General features: G+C 29.2%; 1 protein-coding gene across 1 annotated transcript; it reads left to right on the top strand.

Annotated features, from left to right (window-relative positions):
- Positions 1-6,728: 6,728 nt before the first annotated feature.
- Positions 6,729-11,095, top strand: LOC113380411 (odorant receptor 4-like; the record flags this gene model as incomplete). The annotated part of the gene is made up of 6 exons (XM_026619665.1): positions 6,729-6,796; positions 6,884-7,018; positions 7,080-7,269; positions 7,345-7,503; positions 7,574-7,687; positions 10,922-11,095. Coding segments are annotated over exons 1-6 (840 nt in total), but the record flags the coding sequence as incomplete, so codon positions are not given.
- Between the last annotated feature and the right edge of the window lie 355 nt (positions 11,096-11,450).

Below are 11,450 nucleotides of genomic sequence, written 5' to 3'. Positions count from 1 at the left end.
TGGAATAATGCGGTGAACCTTATATATAAAATAAGAGCAAATATTTGTATTTTTCACAAAATAATAATACCTCACATTTTTTTATTATTTTCCTCTTGAGAATTACATTAATTATACATTAGGTAGTTTGATTAGCATACTTTTACTTTTACACAATTATAAAATCATAATTGTGTAAAAGTTATAATATAATACTAAATATTTTTTAGCTGGTTGTATACCATTGAAAGAGCTCATTTTCGGTCAAACATTATCGTATAAAGAAGAGTAAACGTCTAAAGAATATAGAATACAAAATAGCATCCTTTTGAGACATTATATACCTGGAAAGTCCTAAAACTGCATGTGAGACGAGAAAATAACACTTCTTTCGACCCAAATCTTTGTTTAGTAAAAAATCTCAAGCAATTATTTGCACATGTTAACAGATTTAGTATCAGTTTAGGGAAGTCGGATTTGACAAATCCTGTGGGACAACTCCACTCGGATTCACTCCGAGGGAGGAGTTGTATCGGAGTGATAACTCCGGAGTGAGTTATCCATCTCTACTTCAAGTATTCTGAACTCAATAAAATCGGTTTAATATGTTATAATATTATTGTCAAAATTATTCATTATTTACTTACAAAATTACTCATTATTTATATACAAGTTAAAAAAAGTTGAAAGATATGGAATTGTGAATTAAATGAAAATTATCGCAAATTTATTAAATGTCCGAAAAAAATAATTTAACGCACATATTTTAAACGCGTTTTGGAGTGATCTATGTGAGTAGTGTTTGCATTCTAGTCAGATCTATTCTAAACTATAGAAACTGAAATTCATTTGCTAAAATTCTGAATAATATAATGTCACATAAATTAATAATCATAAATAAGCATAAATATTATAATCACATAAACACAATAATTTAATGTCAAATACATATATTCGACAATGCGTTTGATATGCATCGAATAATCGTATCGATATGAATCGAATGATCTTCGAATTATAAGTTTCTAGCCTTGTAAAATAGTCGTCGATGTTAGATTTCTCGAGAATTTAAAAATGTCTTATTAATACAGAAAAATAATTTAAGTTTATGATATCTTTCTAGACGAACCATATCATATACCTGAAGTACTCAATGTAAATTATATGAGCAAAGCGCTAATTAGAGCAGTAATTAAAATGATAATATATTATTAAGCGTATACCTTGCATGCAATTATATATCTTTATCGTTTTTATATTTGATATAAAATATTACTAGTAGATTAATTGCCAAAGTAAATTTTATATCTAGTATTTTAATTTTAAGTAGTTTGAACAGGCTGTATAATAGTTCAACTTCCAAAGTTTTCGTTATAATATTAATATTTTATTTTTTCATTTTTGCTAATTCAATTTTTTAATTGTGACAAATAAAATGGTTTTCAAACTACCAATAAATTTTGCTGTCAATATATCAAGATATGGATTATTATATTTAGGATCTTGGTATATAGAAGGACTCTCAACATGCAGTAAAATATTATATATAATTTGGGCTATTGCAGCTTACATACTTATATTAGGTATATTTCTTATGTTAATTAACTAGTTAAGTTATTTTTTCAAAATAAAAATGACAAAATATTTTTAGGTTTTAAAGCATTGCATAAAAAATAATGTAGTTATAGTAAAATACATAAATTAATGTGCATGTGTAAAATTAAAATTATTAATAAACCTTGTTGCTTGCTTGAACTTCCCGAAATATTTAAGTAATCGACTTAACCAATATATTAATTTGTGAGTAATTTATAAGTATATCGAGTTACTGTAGAGCAATATAATGTGAAAAACTATTTCAGATTACTCAATATTGTACGAATAATCACTTTTTCGTGAAAAATCACTGGTTTTTAAATTTGTGAAATCTGTTTAGCCGTTAAAAAAACATTGATAACATTTTGACGATTTTTTCAAATATAACTACTTGTCGTAGAGCTTACGACTTATTTTTATAATCATAAAAAATTTTACCAATACCGTAAAAAAAATTTATTTCAACATAAGTACAAAGAAACGGACCGGCCCAATCTTTACCTAAAACTTATCAGCACGATTAGCAACTAATATGTTTCGAGCATTTATTTAATTTTCAAAATCGATTCAGGATTGAAGATATTAGAACTGAATTGACCGTACCCAGATAGCATTTGTGTAGTATAATAAAAAAAACTTCTCCATAATTGCAATTTAGCCAGACTTTGATGTTTGGAATGAGACGACGCGTCTCATCGAGCTAGTCAGCTATTGGGTAAAAATATACAATTTATTATTAAGTTCCGGAAGGAGAAGTTTATGTTTCCATAAAAAAATCCAATTTGCTAATTCTGTTTTCTCGACGTTAGAAGCCATTCTGAATCGAATGGGACCAAATTTGGTAAACATGTGTGTGTGTGTGCGTGTGCGTGTGCGTGAACAGATTTTTTGCCGTAAATCGACGTTTTCTCAAAAACGGCCGGACCGATTTTAAAAATTTTGAAGCTATTCGATGCATCTCGATGAGGACTAGCGTGTATCAATTTTGCGCGAAGATCAGCCAAGACGTATCTTTACAAATAGCAAAAAAGTGAAAAATTTTTCGTCCACGTTTTAGCCCGCAATTCTGAATCGATTTTGAAAATTCAAAAACCGTTAGAAATATATTGGCTGGGAAGGATACTGATTAGTTTTTGGTAAAGATCGACTGGCCCTTTTCATGTAATAAAGTGTTAAATTTTTTTTTTTCGACGATTCTTATGATTTTTTTTGACGGTAGATATCATAGTCCTGTAGATCACACTAAAATATTACAGCCATACGACATGTCATTTAATTTAAAAAATACGACAAAGTTTGCAAAAATTGGAATCGTTTATTTGGCGTTTGTCAAATTAGAACTTTCATCGACATTTTCTTAAAAACGGCTAGACCGATTTGAAAAATTTAAAAGTCAATCGATGTATTTCAATTTGGATTATCTTTTGTCAATTTTGTACGACGATCTGTTGAGCCGTTTCTTTGTAACTTGGAAAAAAGTGTTAAACTTTTCGTTCATATTTCAGCTTATACTACCGAATGAATTTTAACAAATCTAAAACTGTTCGGAAAATATTAGTTGGAAATGATACTGTTTAATTTTAGATGAAAATCAACCGAGCCGTTTTCATGAAATTAACTGTTGAAAAAAAAATAAGCCATTTTTTATGGAACTTTTTTTGGCTATACATATCATGGTCTTATGTAACTCACTGAAATATTACTCCCTTACGACAAATAGTTTAATTTTGAAAATTCATCAAAATTTTAGAAAATGAGTAGTTTTTTATTATTTGCTTTTAGAAAATACTTCGAGTAAACGTGTTCGTTAGTTTTCAATTATGTATAATAAATTCACTCGGAATACTTTTAATCACTCAAAAATTAATTTATTAATTTATTTTTTCATTGATTAAGTCGATTATATACACACAAAATACCAATAACTAGTTTAAATCATTAAATTATATCCAAAATTATGTACATGATTATGTAATTTTGTTTGAATTTTCTTATAGCAGATGCTTGATCTTTCATAACATAATTTATTAAATTTTTTCAAAAATAGTTTCGACGTTTTTCATACATTAAACTGTCATACGAAAATTGTTTGAATTATATAAATTAACTAGCAAACCCAACGAACTCCGTTTCGCCACCAGATGTTTTCGTGAGAAAGATGAAGAAATCTAAATCCCAATTTTGATTGATTAGGTTAATTATTATTATTACAAATATCGGAAAGTTTTCGCAACTTGCCTTAAAGTAAATGCCACTTGTAACTAGTTTTTAATGCTAAAGGAATTTTACAAAATAGTATCTGAATTAATAATGCAAAATAAAAACTCCATGGGTACATTTTTACAAAGATTACACTGTTTATAACATTTGGTATTTTGTCTGAAATATTCATTTGAGTTGGAATAATCATTAATTTAATTTATCTTTTGAAAATTGATTTGTTAACTTAATTTACTTCTTGATTTACTATTTTTTATTATTTATACCTCTGCCAGGGTGAAGGTTGAATTAGTTTTCCTTACCCCATTTACATGTGAGGTATAATAGAGATTGTTTAAAAACATGTGTAGAATCTAAGTTAACATTAACACTACATTTTCTAAAACATACTCGTAAACTAAACAGCAGAGATCACAACCAAAAAACGAACAACGAAAGGAAATACTTCTGTTATAGATTTGCAAACAAGGCAGTTTATCTCCTGCTAGCAACGCCGTAAGAATTGAGAAGGTTATACATTTTTAACCCACTAGTTTCAACTATTTCTGTTAAAAATACTAACTTTACACATTTTTGAGATATTGATAGTGGCCCTTTTTAACCGCGGACCTTCAAATCCAGCTCTACTCTAGGCTATAATACTGATAAATTAATGACGATTGGGTATTTTTTTCTCTATTAGTTTTCTATATATTTATACTAGCAAACGCGACAAACTCCGTTTCGCCAGTAGATGGTTTTGTGAGAAAGATGAAGAATTTTTTTGTTTGTTTTCTAGTTGAAAAGAAAAAAAATGATTTTATTACACAACAGTAATGAATTTATTTCGATTACAAAAATGAAGTGTTTTTTAGTTGAACTTCTCTAAGTAAATAAAAGTGAATCCGCAAATTATCCGTTTCATTGAAGTGCTCTTTGATAAACCAAATTTTTTTTTCTTCTGACGTTAACATAAATAAAGCAGATAGTTTTCCAACTCGTGAACAGGCAATGTATAACTACCCATGTGAAAAACAATGATTTTCTATATAATCTATTTGAAATTTATCCCGCAAACACTAAGCGATTGGCCTTGCGACTTGTTACAGAACGCAAGGCAAACTGGAAATTGCAATCGTTTGAAATAAAACGGAAGAACAGTCGGAATCATTGGTATATCACCAAATCGCCAGTAATTTTTGATTGAATGATGAAATTTAGTGCGTGTACATCATTATTCTTTACGGCAAGAATTGCTCGTTGACTTAACCAAGCATAATTCTGATAATTCTCACTAATGGAGTTATATCGTCAGGAAAGAAAACCCGACTTATTTTCATGTATATGTAGATATATATAGATAATCTATTTGAAATTATTTAAAACAATTATTGATTGTTTTCATTACTCAAATTTTTAATTACGGTGCGTGAAGTTCCAGCAATTTGCATTAAAGCACGATGCCATGCACCACTATTTTTCTTAGTTATAAACTTAGCTATAAAATTGCAGAGCTCGAGACCTTTCCAACGAATACAAAATTGTCGAAATCGGTTCGTGTGTTCTGGAGTTATATCGTCAGGAAAGAAAACCCGACTTATTTTTATATATATGTAGATTAATACTAAATGACCCGACAGACGTTGTCCATGTCTACAATTTTTTAATATAATATACTAATATTTAAAATTTTATCGTTTACCTAAAAATAATAATTATTGTTTTTTAAATTACTCTTCACTTCTTTAAATAAAATGATGAGTCTCAATTCCCACACTATATTGGAAATTGAAGTCTTTTAAACGTTATAACATAACCATACCCATAACATAATACTGATACTTCATCTTGGATTAAATTAATTTAATTTTTTATTATTTATGATATCCAAAATTGTATCTTAATTTTCTCCTAATTGATATCGTAAGGGCCGAATTGTATGTCTTCATCTTTACTTTCCCATTTGTTGTTATAAAGTGAAATTTTAACGAATTTTAAAAATATTGTGGAAAGATTAGTAAAAAATGCAAAAAAATTATATATTGAAAAAAAAAACTATATTGAATATTTAATATCCGAATCTTGTGTTGGCACTCCCTAAGTCGTGCGCTCGTATTTTTCGCAGGCATCGCATTAAAGGTAGGACCGGCCCCGATTAATACTTAATTTCAAATTTTAAGTGAATTAATTTATCATATCCTGTTCATATGTGTATCATTCTATCTACTATATATACTGTATATTATGTTATTTTAATTTCTGGCACATCTCATAATAATGTAGACATTTCATTTTTCTTATTCATAATCATAAATTTATTATACATATTCTAATATTGTCTAGTATCATAAGAAAATTGAAATTTTTAGCAGATGATAGTTTTCATTTATTTTCAATCGTTTAGGAGGAGTATACAGTGAGTGCTTGTAGTTTAATATGAACTTTATATAATAGCAATAAAGCTCAAATTGATTATACGTTTTAGTTAGAAAACGTTTGTATGTGAAAAAGAAAAGGGCTTTTTTAAGGTTTTTCCGGCAATTATTCGATTTTTTTTGCTAAAACTATCCTTGGACATCAACAAACATTTTAAAAAAAGAATTGGCCAAATTGGTCCAGGCGTTGTTGAGTAAAGTAACCGACACATTTTGCGATTCATTTTTATATATAAGATAAAAAAGGCAAAAGTCATATTGTTTACATGGCAAACATTAATAAAACAATTGTGTTTAAACAGTATATATTAAAAATTTAAAAGTTAAAAAATTTAGGTGTAAAATATATATTTACTTGTCAATACTTTAGGAACTTTGGTAATAATACAAGGCGTACACATGATAATTCACTACAGAAATATGGATGAAGTAATGGACATATTATTTTTCTTGATTACAAATGTTGTGCATTCATTCAAGATTTTCAACTGCTTACGCAAAAGCAAATATTATGATAGGATGATCAGTAGCGCACGCGTGAGCAAATTAGAAGCGAGCGATCCAAAATCATTAGAAATTATTCAAAAGTTAGTAGAGCAAACTTATTTTTTTACTCAAATATGATAATCCTGTATTGTATTCACCTTGCATTGCACATTTAATTATATTTGAAGGTACGAAAAGTCTGCTTTAGTTAATTTGACGACCTTTATGAGCTTGGCAGTGGTTACAATAAGTGGTTTATCAACCAGGCCTGTGATGGAACATAAAATAAAAGGCGATGACAGAATACTGCCATTTATTGGATGGTGAATAGTTTTACTCACGTTGTACTGTTGTGATTATTGTCATGAAAATCTTAATTTTCAGGTATCCTTATAATATAATTGCTTCACCAGCTTATGAAATCAGCTACATTCATCAAATTTTTGGATTTTTTTTGTCAGCTTGTGGAGATATTATGCATGACGTGCTAATGGCAAACTTAATGGGTTTATTTTGCTGCCAGCTAGAATTATTAATGAATAAAATCCAGAATTTAACGGATCGTGTACAAGAAGTAATTAATACAAATATTATATTCTAATCATGTTGTATATACCAAAGCATATATATTCAAAAAGCTTTGATTCAGGAGGAGGAATTGTATGAAGAACTATGTAAATGCATTGATAAGCACGAAGAAATATATGTTGGAACTAAGTGTTTACAGAATTGCTTGAGCCCAGCAGTATTTTTGCATTTTTCTGTGACTAGTTTAATTCTATGTGCATCTTTATACCAGTTAGCCAAGGTACAAATAATAACTTGAATATTTTAAACACTCTTTTTCAAATAAGCCCCAATATTAATTTTTATTTCAGCTGTCGTCACATGGGGCTTCGCTAATGGCGGTCATAACATCATTGGGATATTTTTTCTCTATGTTATATCAATTATTTCTTTACTGTTGGAACGGCAACCAACTTCTAGCGCTGGTAATGTATAGTAATCTTGCTCATTAATTATCTTGTCAAAAAGAAATTAATGAAATGCCTTTTAAAATTTTCAAATCTAAGTCATTGCTAAATATTGAGGAGCTAATATTATTACATGCTGGATAATAAAAGAAAAAGGAAAATCAATAGAAAGGAAAATCAATAGAGTTTTAAATTTTAAATCGAACATTTGCAGTTGGCTTTCAAATTTTGTTTTTTATAGTAGTTGTTTCATTAAATACTAAAATTTCACAAATTGCAACTTGCCATTTACTTTTACAGCATTATTAACTTTCCGCAGGGTAAGTTATTGTCTGTTATTGAAAAGCGGAATTGAGAATTTTTACATTTCTCGACGTTTTGAAGGTTTCTGAACATTTTGGCATACTTCAGAAAAAATGGATGTGTGTGTGTGCGTGTGTGTGTATGTATGTATGGATACAATTGTTCGTCCACGTTTTCGGGCGTACGGATCAACCGATTTGAATGGTTCAAAAAACATTCGATTCCTATTGATAAGGAGATGTGCTGATTAGTTTTTGGCAAAGGCTCGTCCAGCAGTTACGGAGATAAAGAGCAAAGAGTGCAGAACATAGAAATCGAGTTTTTGAGAGAACGGAGCATCCGATTTGAATGATCTAAAAAACATTCAATTAGTAATAATTGGGAGAAGTGGTTATTAGTTTTTCTCAAAGGCAGGCCCAGCCATTTTGTAGATACGGATCTAAATGTACAAAAAATGGCAGTTTTTGAGAGAACTAAGCGTCCGATTTAATTGATTCAAAGAACTTTCTGCTTGTCTTAACAAAAATAATTGATTTTGGAAAAAACATTTTTTGTTTCAACATGTTTTTATTTTATTTTTTTTTAAATTTTTTAATTTTGTATATCGAAAATATTCAGATTTTATTTTTATTTCTGACTATAGTTCTAATATACTTTACAAATAATTTCAACTTTGCAATTCAGTTTATATAATTCTTATAAAATTAGCAATTACACTATTTATAATAATCTATTTGAAAACATTCAGTAGTATTCCTCGAACATTTCGTTACGGTACGGAAAGTTCCGGCAATTTGCCTTAAGGCACGATGCCACCCCATCCCACTAGTTCAATATGTCATTGGTTATTATTAACTTACCGAGGAAAAGTTTATGTTTTCACCAAAAATTGATTTTATATTTTTCCGACGTTTCAAACTATTCTGAAACGAATAAGACGAAATTAAATCGAGTTTATCACTTCTTATCATGAACATATTAAAGTTCTATCAATATTTTTGGAATGAGTGATTATATTTTTATGAACCATCTGAATCAATCTTATATAAAATTATATAAAAATCAATGTATGTCCGTCTGTCTGTCTGTCTTTCATCTATGTATTCAAAATACATCTATATATTTGGTATATCTCCGCACAGGTGGTGGGTTGTTTGACCAAAGAATTTTTTTTTCTTTTAATTTTAGATATGTTTTATTCTTCCTAATACGTGATTAAAAACACATATATCATTTCCTAAAATGTTACTCTCTTATAAACCGAGTGGTAAGGATTGGCTACCACTGATTTTTATTAACTTCCGTGGGGTAGTTATAGTAATGGGCCGAAAATCGAAAATGAAATTTTGCATATCTTTACGTTTTGAAGGTTTCTGAACATTTTGGCATACATCAGAAAAAAATACATGTGTGTGTATTTTGTGGCCGCATTTTTTCGTTCATTTTACGAATTCGATTTAAAATTGATATGGGAGATGTGCTGAGTTTTTGCCAGACAGGTCCAGGTGTTACGGAGATTTGGAGCAAAGAATTCAGAAAATAGAAAGCGAGTGAGACATCCGATTTGGATGATCCCAAAAACATTAAATTTGTAATGATTGGGAAAAGTTGTGTTTAGTTAGCCTTCTGTCAAACAGATTAGTATTAAGTCAAATCAGCACAACAGCTTATAGGACTATTGCTGCTCAAAAATAAAATTTTAAAATATTTAGACAATAACTGGAAAATTTTCTGTACGTATTTGATAGTTAGTTGTTCAATATGTGGGTTTAGGTAATATATTGTTGAATTTTTACTGCTAATATGCTTATAATCTTATATTACTATTGGGATGCTGAAAGGAATATTTTGCTCAAAGATGCATTTCATAAAGCTCAACAATCAATCATTAAATATACGAGCGAAATTTTTTTTTTATTTTGATAACTAGATGTAACAGAATTGTATTTTTGTTTATATTTTTATTTATATAATAACACAGCACGCGTGAGCGGGATAAAGAATTGATTAAATTTTTGGGAAGTCAGGTCCAGCGGTCTTGGAGATCCAATAAAAAACGTAACAGTGGGGCGCATGGCATTGTGCCTTAAGGCAAATTTCTGGAACTTCCCGTACCAAAAATTATGATTTTTTAAAAAACGATTAACATTTTTGAAAAAAATTTACTTCGAAAAATTAGATTTTTCAGTAACTAAATATAATTTGACAAAAAATATTTTTTTTTTTGAAAAAAAAAATGTTTCTTTATTTTGACATATTTTGGAAATTCTGAATTTTTTTTAAAGCAATCGTACTGCTTTAACTGCATTGAGAGGAAATGTCAAAGCGCATAAGTGCCGCGTCGCCGTCCAACAGATAAGCATTGGTACGGAAACCCATATGAATGTAAACAAAATTTATACTTATTGTTAAAATCTCTATAAAAATATCTGATAATTTGATGTGCATATGCCAAATAATCATTCTTGACCGCCAAATTTTTTACTTTTTCATTAGATCTCCGAAAGCGCTAGACCTGCCTTCATGAAAATTTGATCAATTCTTCATCTTGTCCATACAAGTGAAATGCTTTTAAACAGCAAGATCTGCCTTTGCCAAAAACTAATCAGCACGTCTCGTTATCAATACGAATCGAATGTTTTTTGAATTATTCAAATCGGTTGATCGGTGTTTCCGAAATTGTCGACGAAAATTTGTATCCGCACACACACACGCACACACACACATACACATACACATACATACACATACCATACACATACACATACATCCATTTTTTAGTATGCCAAAATATTCAGAAACCTTTGTAACATAAAGATATATAATCATTTTCGATTTCTTTGCGATTACTATAACTTGCCCTACGGGAAGTAGCCTTTTGTCATAATGCCATGTACCCGTGGTTTTTATTTTATTTACCCGATTGACTAACGTAGACTTTATTAATAGCGATTACATACTTTATACAGAGTACTTCAAGTGTCCGAAGCTGCTTACAGGCAAATGGTATATTACTTCAACAAATTCCGAGCAAGTTTGCGAATGATGATGATGAGATCACAAAAGCCTATTCGAATCACTGCTGGGTCATTTATAAATCTTACATTACAAACATATGTAGCGGTATGAATCTCATTCATACATCTCAATCATACAGATATCTGATTAAAATATATATTATTTTTGCAGATTGTGAAAGCTTCGTATTCATTTTTTGCACTTATAAAAAACTTTGAGTAAAAATGAAGATGTGCTGATATATGTTCTCTAATGTTTTACTACACAATATTGAACTTGCTAGTACTGAAAAACAAAAACGCTACCAGAGCGTTTTCCCAGGAGTGTCGCTGCTTTAAGATATTTCTATCATTATCAATAAATGTTTTTAAAAAAACTTAAATTTTGACCTCTGAAGTACTAAAAATTACAGTAAAATACTAGAATTTTTAATAGTTTAATCACTCATATCGATAAATCT

The sequence above is a fragment of the Ctenocephalides felis genome, unplaced genomic scaffold (assembly GCF_003426905.1).
Source record: "Ctenocephalides felis isolate EL2017-DRISC unplaced genomic scaffold, ASM342690v1 CF-g0.4_SCAFFOLD_02114, whole genome shotgun sequence".
Classification (NCBI taxonomy): Eukaryota; Metazoa; Arthropoda; class Insecta; order Siphonaptera; family Pulicidae; genus Ctenocephalides; species Ctenocephalides felis.
This window is presented reverse-complemented; position numbering and strand designations above follow the sequence as displayed.